This window comes from Bombina bombina, chromosome 3, assembly GCF_027579735.1.
Source record: "Bombina bombina isolate aBomBom1 chromosome 3, aBomBom1.pri, whole genome shotgun sequence".
NCBI classification, from domain to species: Eukaryota; Metazoa; Chordata; class Amphibia; order Anura; family Bombinatoridae; genus Bombina; species Bombina bombina.
The window spans coordinates 1,277,554,901-1,277,571,090 of record NC_069501.1 but is presented as its reverse complement, the minus strand read 5'-3'; the positions used below and the strand labels follow the sequence as shown (position 1 = coordinate 1,277,571,090).

The 16,190-nt window shown below is 35.7% G+C and overlaps 1 protein-coding gene across 3 annotated transcripts in view; it reads left to right on the top strand.

Moving 5' to 3' along the window:
- LOC128654737 (zinc finger protein 420) overlaps positions 1–16,190 on the top strand; it is a 193,939-nt gene that overhangs the window by 9,390 nt on the left and 168,359 nt on the right. For 2 of the 3 annotated variants that reach the window (XM_053708834.1, XM_053708832.1), the window contains exon 2: positions 8,298–8,937. In XM_053708834.1, the coding sequence (XP_053564809.1) occupies positions 8,305–8,937 (633 nt within the window). In that variant the 5' untranslated portion in view covers positions 8,298–8,304. The remainder of the gene's footprint in view (positions 1–8,297; positions 8,938–16,190) is intronic. The other variant, XM_053708833.1, reaches the window with a different exon arrangement.

Genomic DNA, 16,190 nt, shown 5'->3' with positions numbered 1-16,190 from the left:
ACTCCGACGGGTTAATCCTGTGGCCTACGCTCTTGACCTTCCTCCTGCTATGCGCATCTCCAATGTTTTTCATGTCTCCCTCTTGAAACCATTGGTTTGTAATCGGTTTACCACTGTGTTGCCTCGTCCCCGTCCTATCTTTGTTGACAACCATGAGGAGTATTAGGTTAGCAGCATTATTGACTCTCGTATGTCCAGGGGCCGTGTACAGTATTTGGTTCACTGGAGGGGCTACGGTCCGGAGGAGCGTTCTTGGGTTCCCTACTCTGATGTTCATGCTCCCGCCCTCCTCTGTGCCTTCCATGCCCGTTTACCCAATAAGCCTTTTGTCCTCCCGCGGGGGAGGGGTCGTTGAGGGGAGGTTACTGTCAGGGTTTTCTCCCTGTGTTTGCCATGTGCTGCTGGCAGCCATTTTTCTCACCTCTCTTCCTGACTATGGTGCATTGTGGGGGATGCTGCTCATTTCCTGCACTTCCTTTTATGGCCAGACTGGTGTGCATCATCCATGTGAGACAGGATGCAGTCTTAGAATTGTGATGTCATCACTTATTTAAAGGGCCTCTGTTCAGTATGCTTTGCGTTGTCCTCAGACCTGTTTGTGAGAGTTCCTGTGTATTACCTGGCTGCCTGACATCCTTCCTGGTTCCTGATCCCTGGCTTGTTCCTGACTCTGCTGTTTCCTTGTTCCTGATTCTGGCTCGTCTGACTACCAGCTCTGGTTTTGAGTCCTGGCTTGTTATTTGACTTGTGGACTTTTTATTATTTTTTTGCTATTAATAAAGGTGTGATTATTTTTGCACTTCTCGTCTCGGTCTGATTCCTGGCACCCTGACATTATGTGTGTGACTGTGTGTGCCCCTAATATGCCTAGTCTTAGTCCGAGACATTGTATTGTTATGTGTGCCCCTAATATGCCTTAGTCTGATAAATTATAGGGTTAACAGATCTTATGCCTAAACAGCCCTCATCACTAATCCTGTCATCCCATCTGTTTCCCTGATGTATAGGGTGACCATATTGCCGCTTTAAAAAGGGACACATATGAAAAATACATATGTCAGGGTTCTTATATAAAACATTTCTTTAAACAGCCCTGACATATGTATTTTTCATATGTGTCTCTTTTTAAAGCGGAAATATGGTCACCCTACTGATGTACAATGTGAGGTGTCACTGACCTGGTGATATATCAGTGCTCTGAACTACCTACCATATACAGTGTAGCAGCCTGGCACCCCAGCACTAATCTTGTCACCTCCTTGCATCCCTTTCCCTGGTGTATAATGTGAGGTGGCTCTGACCTGGTGACATATCAGTGCTCTGAACTACCTACCATATACAGTGTAGCAGCCTGGCAACCCAGCACTAATCCTGTCACCTCCTTGCATCCCTTTCCCTGGTGGATAATGTGAGGTGACACTGACAGTGACAATGTGGTGTAATTCTGCTCTTCTTATAGCGGTTTGTAGTACTGGGTATTTAATATGTATCACTACTCGGGGTGTACAGTCCTGGCCAAAAGTCTTGAGAATGACACAAATATTAATTTTCACAAAGTCTGCTGCCTCAGTTTTTATGATGGCAATTTGCATATACTCCAGAATGTTATGAAGAGTGATCAGATCAATTGCAATTAATTTCAAAGTTCCTCTTTGCCATGAAAAGGACATTAATCCCCAAAAAACATTTCCACTGCATTTCAGCCCTGCCACAAAAGGACCAGTTGACATCATGTCAGTGATTCTCTCGTTAACACAGGTGTCAGTGTTGACAAGGACAAGGCTTGAGACCACTCTGTCATGCTGATTGAGTTAGAATAACAGATTGGAAGCTTTAAAAGGAGGGTGGTTCTTGAAATCATTGTTCTTCCTCTGTTAACCATGGTTACCTGCAAGGAAACGTGCAGTCACCATTGCTTTGCACAAAAAGGGATTCACAGGCAAGGCTATTGCTGCTACTAAGATTGCACCTAAATCAATCATTTATTGGATCATCAAGAACTTCAAGGAGAGAGGTTCAATTGTTGTGAAGAAGGCTTCAGGGCACCCAAGAAAGTCCAGCAAGCTTCAGGACCGTCTCCTGAAGTTGATTCAGCTGCGGGATGGGGGCACCACCAGTGCAGAGCTTGCTCAGGAATGGTAGCAGGCAGGTGTGGGTGCATCTGCACGCACAGAGAGGTGAAGAGGATGGCCTGGTGTCAAGAAGGGCAGCAAAGAAGCCACTTTTCTCCAAGAAAAACACATCAGGGACAGACTGATATTCTGCAAAAGGTACAGGGATTGGACTACTGAGGACTGGGGTAAAGTCATTTTCTCTAATGAATCCACTTTCCGATTGTTTGAGGCATCCGGAAAAAACCTTGTTTGGAGAAGAAAAAGTGAGCGCTACCATCAGTCCTGCGTCATGTAAAGCATCCTGAGACCATTCATGTGTGGGGTTGATTCTCAGCTAAGGGAGTGGGCTCACTCACAATTTTGCCTAAGAACACAGCCAATATAGAATGGTACAAAAACATCCAAGAGCAACTTCTCCTAACTATCCAAGAACAGTTTGGTGACGATCAATGCCTTTTCCAGCATGATGGAGCAACTTGCCATAAGGCAAAAGTGATAACTAAGTGGCTTGGGGAAAAAAACATCAACATTTTGGGTCCATGGATTGACAGCATGCCAGAACGAATTGCAGAGGTCTTGAAATGAAGGGTCAACACTGCAAATATTGACTCTTTGCATAAACTTAATGTAATTGTCAATAGAAGCCTTTGACACTTATGAAATGCTTGTAATTACACTTCAGTATTTCATAGGAACATCTGACAAAAAGATCTATAGACACTGAAGCAGACGTTGTGAAAATTAATATTTGTGTCATTCTCAAAACTTTTAGCCAGGGCTGTATGGGCAACTGTGTGTCTCACCCCATATGGTGCTGCACAGTGGGTTGGCAAATTTATAATACTGTTTGTTTATGTAGAACCATCACATAATACAGAACTGTCATCAGAAAGTTATAGACTATTATTTGCATATTAGAACACAAAAATCAGAACCAAAGGCAGAGAAGATTTTGTTTTTCAGACGGTGATCATTTTAAGTTCTTTAAAAAAATGTATTACAAAGTTTGGATTTTTTAATATATATAAAAAAAATATTAAAAAATAACGATCAGCTCAAAATGTCCTTTTCCAGAAAACGTTTGTGTAAAACTTTGCACTGTACTCTCCATTACTTATTTTGCCTGTCTTTCCTGTAATTTACATCTAAACTATTAGTTTATGCACTGCCCCCATAGAGACTGGAGTCCATTCTGTGTAATCCACCACCCTGCCCCTACAACTTACTACTCCATAAATGCTTGATCTGTTCATGAACTCATTTATATCCGTCCTTTATTGACCATAGCAAAGTAAATGAGATTAACATTCAAGGTTTTTTAAGTTGCATGTTCATGGGCTGCAAAAAAATAAAATAAAATCAGAATTTGCAAACAAAAGACAACTCACCCTATACAAATCTTAATTTATCTACAATAAAAGCTCCAGCTGATCCCATTTAAAGTGAAGGTAAACTTTGATGAATGAAAGCCCCGTTTTTAAAAATGCTATTAAAAACAGGGGTACTTTCATTCATCTAAGTTTACAAAGCAGCCATTTTTGATTAAAAACTTACGTTTGTTCTTTTCACAGCCAGAGCAGCTTCCTCCAATCACGGCTTCCCCCCCCCAGGGTAGTCATTGCCTGAGGCCATTCCGTGATTGGAGGAAGCTGGATTAGTCATTGATGACGTGTGAAGAGAGGATCTCCGGGTGGGGGAAGCTGCTCTGGCTATGAAAAGAACAAAGTTAATTTTTTAATCAAAACGGCTGCCTTCTAAACTTTGATGAATGAAAGTGCCCCTGTTTTTAATAGTATTTGAAAAAAAATGGGCTTTCATTCATCAAAGTTTACCTTCACTTTAACACCAGTACTCATATTCTTGAATTCTGTTTCTAGCCAGAAATGTATCTAAACCATGTTTAAATGTATCAAGGGTATTGGCATTCACTACTTTCTCAGGTAATGAGTTCCACAATTTTATTGCTCTTACAGTGAAAAACGTTTCTGTTGCAGGTGATTAAATCTCCTTTCCTCCAACCCTAAATTGTGACCTCTTGTCACAAACTCTTTTCTTGGAATAAACAGAGCTACCACCATCTCTGTATATGGGTGCTGAATATATTTATACACAAAGAAAAGAAAGGACTGATGATACAAACTCAAGAGTCAAAGAATGGCAAGGCCGCACCAATGCATATTATTAACCAATCTTGTATTTATTGTGAGAACAATAAAGTAGTAACGCTTAACGCCATATTATTATAGCTTAATATATGCTAAGTATCACATCACATAGAATACATGGAGTAATGAACTCAAATATAATCAAATTGCTGACAAACCACAGTATAGGGAGCAATTAGTGCATAACGCACGTTCCCAACCTGACTTCAATTAATGAAGTGGTATAGCAACACAAAAAAGGGGAGCACTTAGTGCAACAGCACGCTCCAACAGTTCATAACAAAGGTTTGATGTAAACATGATAAATGTCCACATCCAACTGTTGTGAAAGTTCCAGTGCAATTGTGTTTAATTATGGATCAATCCCAAAGGAATTATACCTATATGCAGCGGTAGAAACAGTAAAATAGCTTTGCTTGCAAAAGTACCTTATGACTTGTGATCCATCCACCGGTATTGGGAAAACTGCTATCGATACCAAATAGCACTGTGGTAATGTGCCTTAAAGTGAAGGTAAAGTTTTTCACATACAAATTTATCTGTATGTTGCTTTTCTAATGTACAACGTAGTCGCTATGTTTATTTTTTTAATAAACTTTAATTTGACCATATTTACCAACCTTTATGTTACTATTCCTTGCTATCCTAATCTCCTCCCATCCAGCATTTCCGTGTTTGCTATACATAGATGTATAGAGCGGTCCCACCCGCTCTATACGTCAGAACTACGCTCGTGCCCATCGATCCTCTTTTAACCGCGCATGCGCACAAAAGTTATCTCTCGCAAAAGCGCATGCCTCCAAAATCTGCAACATAGTATTGAGTGAGTTGCGAGACTCATTCAATACTATATTTGAAACGCTTAATGCGCATACGCAACACTGGGACGCGCTCGCTTTCAAGGAGGAATTAAAAATAGTCGCGCATGCGCACCATTAAGCATCACCTTCTGACGTCAATTGACGGCCGCCTAACGGCCAGAAAATCAATTGGCTGTATAAACAACGTGATCGTTGTTTAGAGGAAAAAAAAAAAAGGGTTGTTTTGTTCAAAGCGAAATCGCAGCACATTAAACAAGATAACAAAGGTACAATACAAAAATATAAGAAATGATGAATGAACATACTATTAATTTTGAATGCTATATTGATTTTTTTCGTAGCAGACTGATTAACTTTACCTTCACTTTAAGCTAAGCACAAAGATCCCATAATAGAGCTATGCAGGGTAATCGGTAGTATCCAGGAAACCTTGTTCCGCAACAATCTAACAACCTTTGTTTGCTGCTGATGACGCTCACTACAAAAAGCGATACTTAGTAGCATAACAGACCGTTAAGTCTTCACCAAACAAACACCATGTGTTGTGCCGGATGACGCGTTTCGCCCCTCCCAACTGTTGGAGCGTGCTGTTGCACTAAGTGCTTTCCTTTTTTGTGTTGCTATACCAGTTCATTAATTGAAGTCAGGTTGGGAGAGTGCGTTATGCACTAAGTGCTCCCTATACTGTGGTTACTTAGCATATATTAAGCTATAATAATATGGCGTTAAGTGTTACTAAAAGAAGAAAGTGAGAAAGCGCTGAAACTAGAGGGGAAGGAGCTACGCCAACACAAAGAAAACAGGTTGATTAATATAATCCCCAAGAAAATATTAACTTGTTAATAGATAGATCTTCCTGCGCTAAAGGCCAAAAAGTTGACACTAAAGCTAAATCAGTAGGGCGATTCTATTTAATAAGATAAATTTAATTGTATGGAATTGTATTAAAAGATAGGGTCATATATGACAACAGATAAAAAAAAGGCCTTTTAAAAAACAATACATTCAATTTAAAATAAAAATTGATTGATTAGTATACACAATGGGTTAGTGTATGGTGGATTAGTATATAAAAAAGTACGATTATGATGATACAAACAAAATAATAAAAACAATAAAATAACCTAAACAATAAAATAACAGTTGAATAGCAGTTAATTATATATTGGTTTGTGGACATACAGTCAAATTAAAAGCAGACAAGTGTTACTACTTTTTTGTTCTTACAATAAATAAAAGATGGGTTAATAATATGCATTAGTGCGACCTTGCCATTCTTTGTGTATATATTATTGTTAGTGGCTGCATGCACATTGCACTTTAAAGATATTATTATAAAACCACAACCCCTTGAATTATAGTTGAATATATTTATCTGAAGTACTGTAATCATGTCACCTCTCAAGCATCTTTTTTCTAGAGAAAACAGACCCAGTTAGGCTAAACTCTCCTCATAGCTTGAATTCTCCATTCCCCTTATTAGCTTATTGGCCCTTCTCAGAACTTCTTCTAAGTCTTCAATGTCTTTTTTAGAGATTGGTCCCCAGAACTGCACTCCATACTCAAGGTGAGGTCTTACAGAGATTTATATATTGACAGAATTTTGCTTTGATTACTTTGCATCAATGCCTCTGCATACTGCCTCCTTATCGCAGTTCTTTTGACAGACTTGCATTTAGCCAATAAGTGCTGACTCATAAATAATTCCACGGGAATGAGCACAATGTTATCTATATTACACACATGAACTAGTGCTGTCTAGTAGTGAAAAACTGTCAAAATGCACCAAGATAAGAGGCAACTTTCAAGGGCTTAGAAATTAGCATATAAGCGTACCTAGGTTTAGATTTCAACTAAGAATACCAAGAGAACAAAGCAAATTTAATAAAAGTAAATTGGAAAGTTGCTTAAAAAGGCATGCCCTATCTGAATAGTGAACGTTTAAAGGGATACTAAACCCATATTTTTTTCTTTAATTATTCAGAGCATTTAATTTTAAGCAACTTTCTCATTTACGCCTATTACATTTTCTTTGTTCTCTTGCTATCTTTATTTGAAAAGCAGAAATGTAAAGCTTTGGAGCCTGCCCATTTTTGGGTCAGCACCTGGGTAGCGCTTGCTGATTGGTGGCTAAATGTAGCCACCAATAAGTAAGCGCTATCTAGCACATCCGGCGGGGTCAAGGAGCTAGCCAGCGCACATCCGGCAGGGTCAAGGAGCTAGCCAGCGCACATCAGGCGGGGTCAAGGAGCTAGCCTGCAAACATCAGGCGGGGTCAAGGAGCTAACCTGCGCACATTAGGGGAGGTCAAGGAGCTAGCCTGCGCACATTAGGGGGGTGTCAAGGAGCTAGCCAGTGCACATCAGGGGGAGTCTAGGAGCTAGCCAGTGCACATCAGGGGGAGTCTAGGAGCGAGCCTGCGCTCATCAGGCGGGGTCAAGAAGCTAGCCTGCGCACATCAGGGGGGGTTCAAGGAGCTAGCCTGCGCAAATTGGGGGGGGGGGGTGTCAAGGAGCTAGCCTGCGCAAATTGGGGGGGGGGGGTGTCAAGGAGCTAGCCTGCGCACATCAGGGGGGGGGGTGTCAAGGAGCTAGCCTGCGCACATCGGGGGGGGGGGTGTCAAGGAGCTAGCCAGCGCACATCAGGGGGGGAGTGTCAAGGAGCTAGCCAGCGCACATCGGGGGGGGTCAAGGAGCTAGTCTGCGCACATCAGGGGGGGGTGTCAAGGAGCTAGCCAGCACACATCAGGGGGGGGGGGTGTCAAGGAGCTAGCCAGCACACATCAGGGGGGGGTGTCAAGGAGCTAGCCTGCGCACATCAGGGGGGGGGGGGTGTCAAGGAGCTAGCCTGCGCACATCAGGGGGGGGGTGTCAAGGAGCTAGCCAGTGCACATCAGCGGGGGGGTCAAGGAGCTTGCCTGCGCACATCAGGGGGGGGGGGGGGTCAAGGAGCTAGCCAGTGCACATCAGGGGGGATCAAGGAGCTAGCCGGCGCACATATCTGGCACCCATAATGAATCACTCTGTATCATATTGCAGGGTCAGTCTTCTCTAGTCTAATGAGGATGTTCCCCTCAGGCTTTTGCAGGAATTGGAAAGCTAATTTGTTTAGCGTTCTGTAAGAAATGGGTCGAATTAATGTTTTACAGGGAATTTATTGTGAGCTTCATTAGTCTAATTGCTCGCTCTCTGCCCCAGCAGGTGAATGGTCACCATGGAGGACAAGGCTGTAGGGACGGACCACGTGAAGGTGGAGCCCCCGGAGGTAATGCCAGATCAGCCACTGGCAGAGCTAGAGCTTCCGGAGCAGCTGAAGTGTGAGGTGCAAATAGACTCATCAGGCATGGTGCTGGCAGATTGCCTAGGGGATTATAATCTGGGGACCCAGCTCGCAGTGGAGCAAGAGATTCAGATCGGTGATGGTGCCCCCCCATGCTTAGATTATGACAGCTACCTCCCTAAGAAAGCCCCCAAGCCCCGGCAAAGAAAATTATCAGGAGACAGACTGTTCAACTGTGGGCAGTGCGGGAAAAGCTTCCTACGCAGCACCGACCTGGCCAAGCATGAGAAGGCGCACGGGGAGGAGAGGACGTACATGTGCAACATTTGTGGGAAGATCTTCCGCAGACACACATCCCTGCTAATACACGCTCGCATTCACACAGGCGAGCGGCCATACCAGTGTACGCAGTGTGGCAAGAGCTTTGTGCAGCGCCAGCATCTCACCACCCACCAGAAGACTCACACTGGCGAGAAGCCCTTCCAGTGTATAGAGTGTGGCAAGGGCTTCCGGTGGCGATCAGAGCTTCTCAAGCATCAGAAGAACCATACGGACAAGGTAAGGGCCCCACGGCACACATTTGTCTCTGCCATTCCAGATACAATGTATCACTCATTGTCTCCCAGTACTTCACTCTCAACATCTTTATCATTTCACAGTATTCTCCACACAAAATGTTTATTAATAGATTTGCTTTAAGGGATAGAAAATTCAAACTTGTGCTTTGGGGCACTTTAACATGAAATAGAAGCATTTTTGCAATATACTTCCAGTATTAATAGTTATTGTTTTCCTGTGGCATACGCACATATGCTGTGAGTGCTCGTGCACCAGTATTTAGTCAGAGAGCTGCTAGTGATGTGTATTGCTTCTGTGTCATACACATGGTGCACAGCACTCACAGGATATGTGCGTATGCCGCAGAAAACCACTTATAGCTTTTACTAGAAGCCTTTTTGCTAATGAAAATATATAGCAACAATTGTTCTATTCCAAATTTAATGCACTTGTGCACATTTCAAATCTGAGCTTTCTATCTCTATAATATTGAATTTAATATAGCTAGCTAGTCCGTAAAATCTGCTGGGTGGTATGCCAGAGTACAAGTGGACGGCAAACGTTTGCGTGCAAGTGTTAAGGGGTTTATCGTGGGTGTTCGCCCTCCTCAGGCTTACTGCTGGTATTACAAGTTGAATGTAAACGCAATCGCTTGAGCGCAATTGTGATTTACGCTAGAATGGTTAAAACAAATCAAAAATACATTACAAAGTACAGTTACACTCATAATAACATTGTCTAATAAATATACATTACACAGTACAGTTACACTCATAATAACACTGTCTAATAAATATACATTACACAGTACAGTTACACTCATAATAACACTGTCTAATAAATATACATTACACAGTACAGTTACACTCATAATAACACTGTCTAATAAACATACATTACACAGTACAGTTACACTCATATTAACACTGTCTAATAAATATACATTACATAGTACAGTTACACACATATTAACACTGTCTAATAAATATACATTACACAGTACAGTTACACTCATAATAACACTGTCTAATAAACATACATTACACAGTACAGTTACACTCATATTAACACTATCTAATAAATATACATTACATAGTACAGTTACACACATAATAACACTGTCTAATAAATATACATTACACGGTACAGTTACACTTATATTAACACTGTCTAATAAACATACATTACACAGTACAGTTACACACATAATAACACTGTCTAATAAATATACATTACACAGTACAGTTACACTCATATTAACACTGTCTAATAAATATACATTACACAGTACAGTTACACTCATATTAACACTGTCTAATAAATATACATTACATAGTACAGTTACACTCATATTAACACAGTCTAATAAATATACATTACATAGTACAGTTACACTCATATTAACACAGTCTAATAAATATACATTACATAGTACAGTTACACTCATATTAACACTGTCTAATAAATATACATTACACAGTACAGTTACACACATACTAACATCATCTAATAAATATACATTACATAGTACAGTTACACTCATATTAACACTGTCTATTAAATATACATTACACAGTACAGTTACACTCATATTAACACTGTCTAATAAATATACATTACATAGTACAGTTACACTCATATTAACACTGTCTAATAAATATACATTACATAGTACAGTTACACTCATATTAACACTGTCTAATAAATATACATTACACAGTACAGTTACACTCATATTAACACTGTCTAATAAATATACATTACACAGTACAGTTACACTCATATTAACACTGTCTAATAAATATACATTACACAGTACAGTTACACTCATATTAACACTATCTAATAAATATACATTACACAGTACAGTTACACTCATAATAACACTGTCTAATAAATATACATTACACAGTACAGTTACACTCATATTAACACTGTCTAATAAATATACATTACATAGTACAGTTACACACATAATAACACTGTCTAATAAATATACATTACACAGTACAGTTACACTCATATTAACACTGTCTAATAAATATACATTACACAGTACAGTTACACACATAATAACACTGTCTAATAAATATACATTACATAGTACAGTTACACTCATATTAACCCTGTCTAATAAATATACATTACATAGTACAGTTACACACATACTAACATCATCTAATAAATATACATTACATAGTACAGTTACACACATACTAACATCATCTAATAAATATACATTACATAGTACAGTTACACACATAATAACACTGTCTAATAAATATACATTACATAGTACAGTTACACACATAATAACACTGTCTAATAAATATACATTACATAGTACAGTTACACTCATATTAACCCTGTCTAATAAATATACATTACACAGTACAGTTACACACATAATAACACTGTCTAATAAATATACATTACACAGTACAGTTACACACATAATAACACTGTCTAATAAATATACATTACATAGTACTGTTACACTCATAATAACACTGTCTAATAAATATACATTACATAGTAAAGTTCCACTCATAATAACACTGTCTAATAAATATACATTACACAGTACAGTTACACTCATATTAACACTGTCTAATAAATATACATTACACAGTACAGTTACACTCATATTAACACTGTCTAATAAATATACATTACACAGTACAGTTACACTCATATTAACACTGTCTAATAAATATACATTACACAGTACAGTTACACTCATATTAACACTGTCTAATAAATATACATTACATAGTACAGTTACACTCATATTAACACTGTCTAATAAATATACATTACACAGTACTGTTACACTCATATTAACACTGTCTAATAAATATACATTACACAGTACAGTTACACTCATATTAACACTGTCTAATAAATATACATTACATAGTACAGTTACACACATAATAACACTGTCTAATAAATATACATTACATAGTACAGTTACACACATAATAACACTGTCTAATAAATATACATTACACAGTACAGTTACACTCATATTAACACTGTCTAATAAATATACATTACACAGTACAGTTACACTCATATTAACACTGTCTAATAAATATACATTACACAGTACAGTTACACTCATATTAACACTGTCTAATAAATATACATTACACAGTACAGTTACACTCATATTAACACTATCTACTAAATATACATTACACAGTACAGTTACACTCATATTAACACTGTCTAATAAATATACACTACACAGTACAGTTACACTCATAATAACACTGTCTAATAAATATACATTACACAGTACAGTTACAGTCATATTAACACTGTCGAATAAATATACATTACATAGTACAGTTACACTCATATTAACACTGTCTAATAAATATACATTACATAGTACAGTTACAATCATATTAACACTGTCTAATAAATATACATTACACAGTACAGTTACACCCATATTAACACTAATAAATATACATTACACAGTACAGTTACACTCATATAAACATTATCTGATAAATATACATTACATAGTACAGTTACACTCATAATAACACTGTCTAATAAATATACATTACACAGTACAGTTACACTTATAATAACATTGTCTAATAAATATACATTACATAGTACAGTTACACTCATATTAACACTATCTAATAAATATACATTACATAGTACAGTTACACTCATATTAACACTGTCTAATAAATATACATTACATAGTACAGTTACAATCATATTAACACTGTCTAATAAATATACATTACACAGTACAGTTACACCCATATTAACACTAATAAATATACATTACACAGTACAGTTACACTCATATAAACATTATCTGATAAATATACATTACATAGTACAGTTACACTCATAATAACACTGTCTAATAAATATACATTACACAGTACAGTTACACTTATAATAACATTGTCTAATAAATATACATTACATAGTACAGTTACACTCATATTAACACTATCTAATAAATATACATTACATAGTACAGTTACACTCATATTAACACTGTCTAATAAATATACATTACACAGTACAGTTACACTTATATTAACACTATCTAATAAATATACATTACACAGTACAGTTACACTCATATTAACACTATCTAATAAATATACATTACATAGTACAGTTACACTCATATTAACACTATCTAATAAATATACATTACATAGTACAGTTACACACATATTAACACTGTCTAATAAATATATATTACATAGTACAGTTACACTCATAATAACACTGTCTAATAAATATACATTACACAGTACAGTTACACTTATAATAACATTGTCTAATAAATATACATTACACAGTACAGTTACACTCATATTAACACTGTCTAATAAATATATATTACATAGTACAGTTACACTCATATTAACACTGTCTAATAAATATACATTACACAGTACAGTTACACTCATATTAACACTGTCTAATAAATATACATTACACAGTACAGTTACACTCATATTAACACTGTCTAATAAATTTACATTACACAGTACAGTTACACTCATATTAACACTGTCTAATAAATATACATTACATAGTACAGGTACACTCATATTAACACTGTCTGATAAATATACATTACATAGTACAGTTACACACATAATAACACTGTCTAATAAATATACATTACACAGTACAGTTACTCATATTAACACTGTCTAATAAATATACATTACACAGTACAGTTACTCATATTAACACTGTCTGATAAATATACATTACATAGTACAGTTACACTAATATTAACACTGTCTAATAAATATACATTACATAGTACAGTTACACTCATATTAACACTGTCTAATAAATATACATTACACAGTACACTTACTCATATTAACACTTTCTGATAAATATACATTACACAGTACAGTTACACACATAATAACACTGTTTGATAAATATACATTACATAGTACAGTTACACTCATACTAACACTGTCTAATAAATATACATTACATAGTACAGTTACACTCATATTAACACTAATAAATATACATTACATAGTACAGTTACACTCATATTAACACTGTCTAATAAATATACATTACACAGTACAGTTACACTCATATTAACACTGTCTAATAAATATACATTACATAGTACAGTTACAAACATATTAACACTGTCTAATAAATATACATTACAAAGTACAGTTACACTCATATTAACACTGTCTAATAAATATACATTACATAGTACAGTTACACACATAACACTATCTAATAAATATACATTACATAGTACAGTTACACTCATATTAACACTGTCTAATAAATATACATTACATAGTACAGTTACACTCATATTAACACTGTCTAATAAATATACATTACACAGTACAGTTACACTCATATTAACACTGTCTAATAAATATACATTACACAGTACAGTTACACTCATAATAACATTGTCTAATAAATATACATTACATAATACAGTTACACTCATATTAACACTGTCTAATAAATATACATTACATAATACAGTTACACTCATATTAACACTGTCTAATAAATATACATTACACAGTACAGTTACACTCATAATAACACTGTCTAATAAATATACATTACATAGTACAGTTACACTCATAATAACACTGTCTAATAAATATACATTACATAATACAGTTACACTCATATTAACACTGTCTAATAAATATACATTACACAGTACAGTTACACTCATAATAACATTGTCTAATAAATATACATTACATAATACAGTTACACTCATATTAACACTGTCTAATAAATATACATTACATAATACAGTTACACTCATATTAACACTGTCTAATAAATATACATTACACAGTACAGTTACACTCATAATAACACTGTCTAATAAATATACATTACATAGTAGTTACTCATATTAACACTGTCTAATAAATATACATTACAAAGTACAGTTACACTCATAATAACATTGTCTAATAAATATACATTACACAGTACAGTTACACTCATAATAACACTGTCTAATAAATATACATTACATAGTACAGTTACACTCATAATAACACTGTCTAATAAATATACATTACACAGTACAGTTACACACATATTAACACTATCTAATAAATATACATTACATAGTACAGTTACACTCATATTAACACTGTCTAATAAATATACATTACACAGTACAGTTACACTCATATTAACACTGTCTAATAAATATACATTACATAGTACAGTTACACTCATATTAACACTGTCTAATAAATATACATTACACAGTACTGTTACACTCATATTAACACTGTCTAATAAATATACATTACACAGTACAGTTACACTCATATTAACACTGTCTAATAAATATACATTACATAGTACAGTTACACTCATATTAACACTGTCTTATAAATATACATTACACAGTACAGTTACACTCATATTAACACTGTCTAATAAATATACATTACACAGTACAGCTACACACATAATAACACTGTCTAATAAATATACATTACACAGTACTGTTACACTCATATTAACACTGTCTAATAAATATACATTACACAGTACAGTTACACTCATATTAACACTGTCTAATAAATATACATTACATAGTACAGTTACACTCATATTAACACTGTCTTATAAATATACATTACACAGTACAGTTACACTCATATTAACACTGTCTAATAAATATACATTACATAGTACAGTTACACACATAATAACACTGTCTAATAAATATACATTACACAGTACAGTTACACTCATATTAACACTGTCTAATAAATATACATTACACAGTACAGTTACACTCATATTAACACTGTCTAATAAATATACATTACACAGTACAGTTACACTCATATTAACACTGTCGAATAAATATACATTACATAGTACAGTTACACTCATATTAACACTGTCTAATAAATATACATTACATAGTACAGTTACAATCATATTAACACTGTCTAATAAATATACATTACACAGTACAGTTACACCCATATTAACACTAATAAATATACATTACACAGTACAGTTACACTCATATAAACATTATCTGATAAATATACATTACATAGTACAGTTACACTCATAATAACACTGTCTAATAAATATACATTACACAGTACAGTTACACTTATAATAACATTGTCTAATAAATATACATTACATAGTACAGTTACACTCATATTAACACTATCTAATAAATATAATTA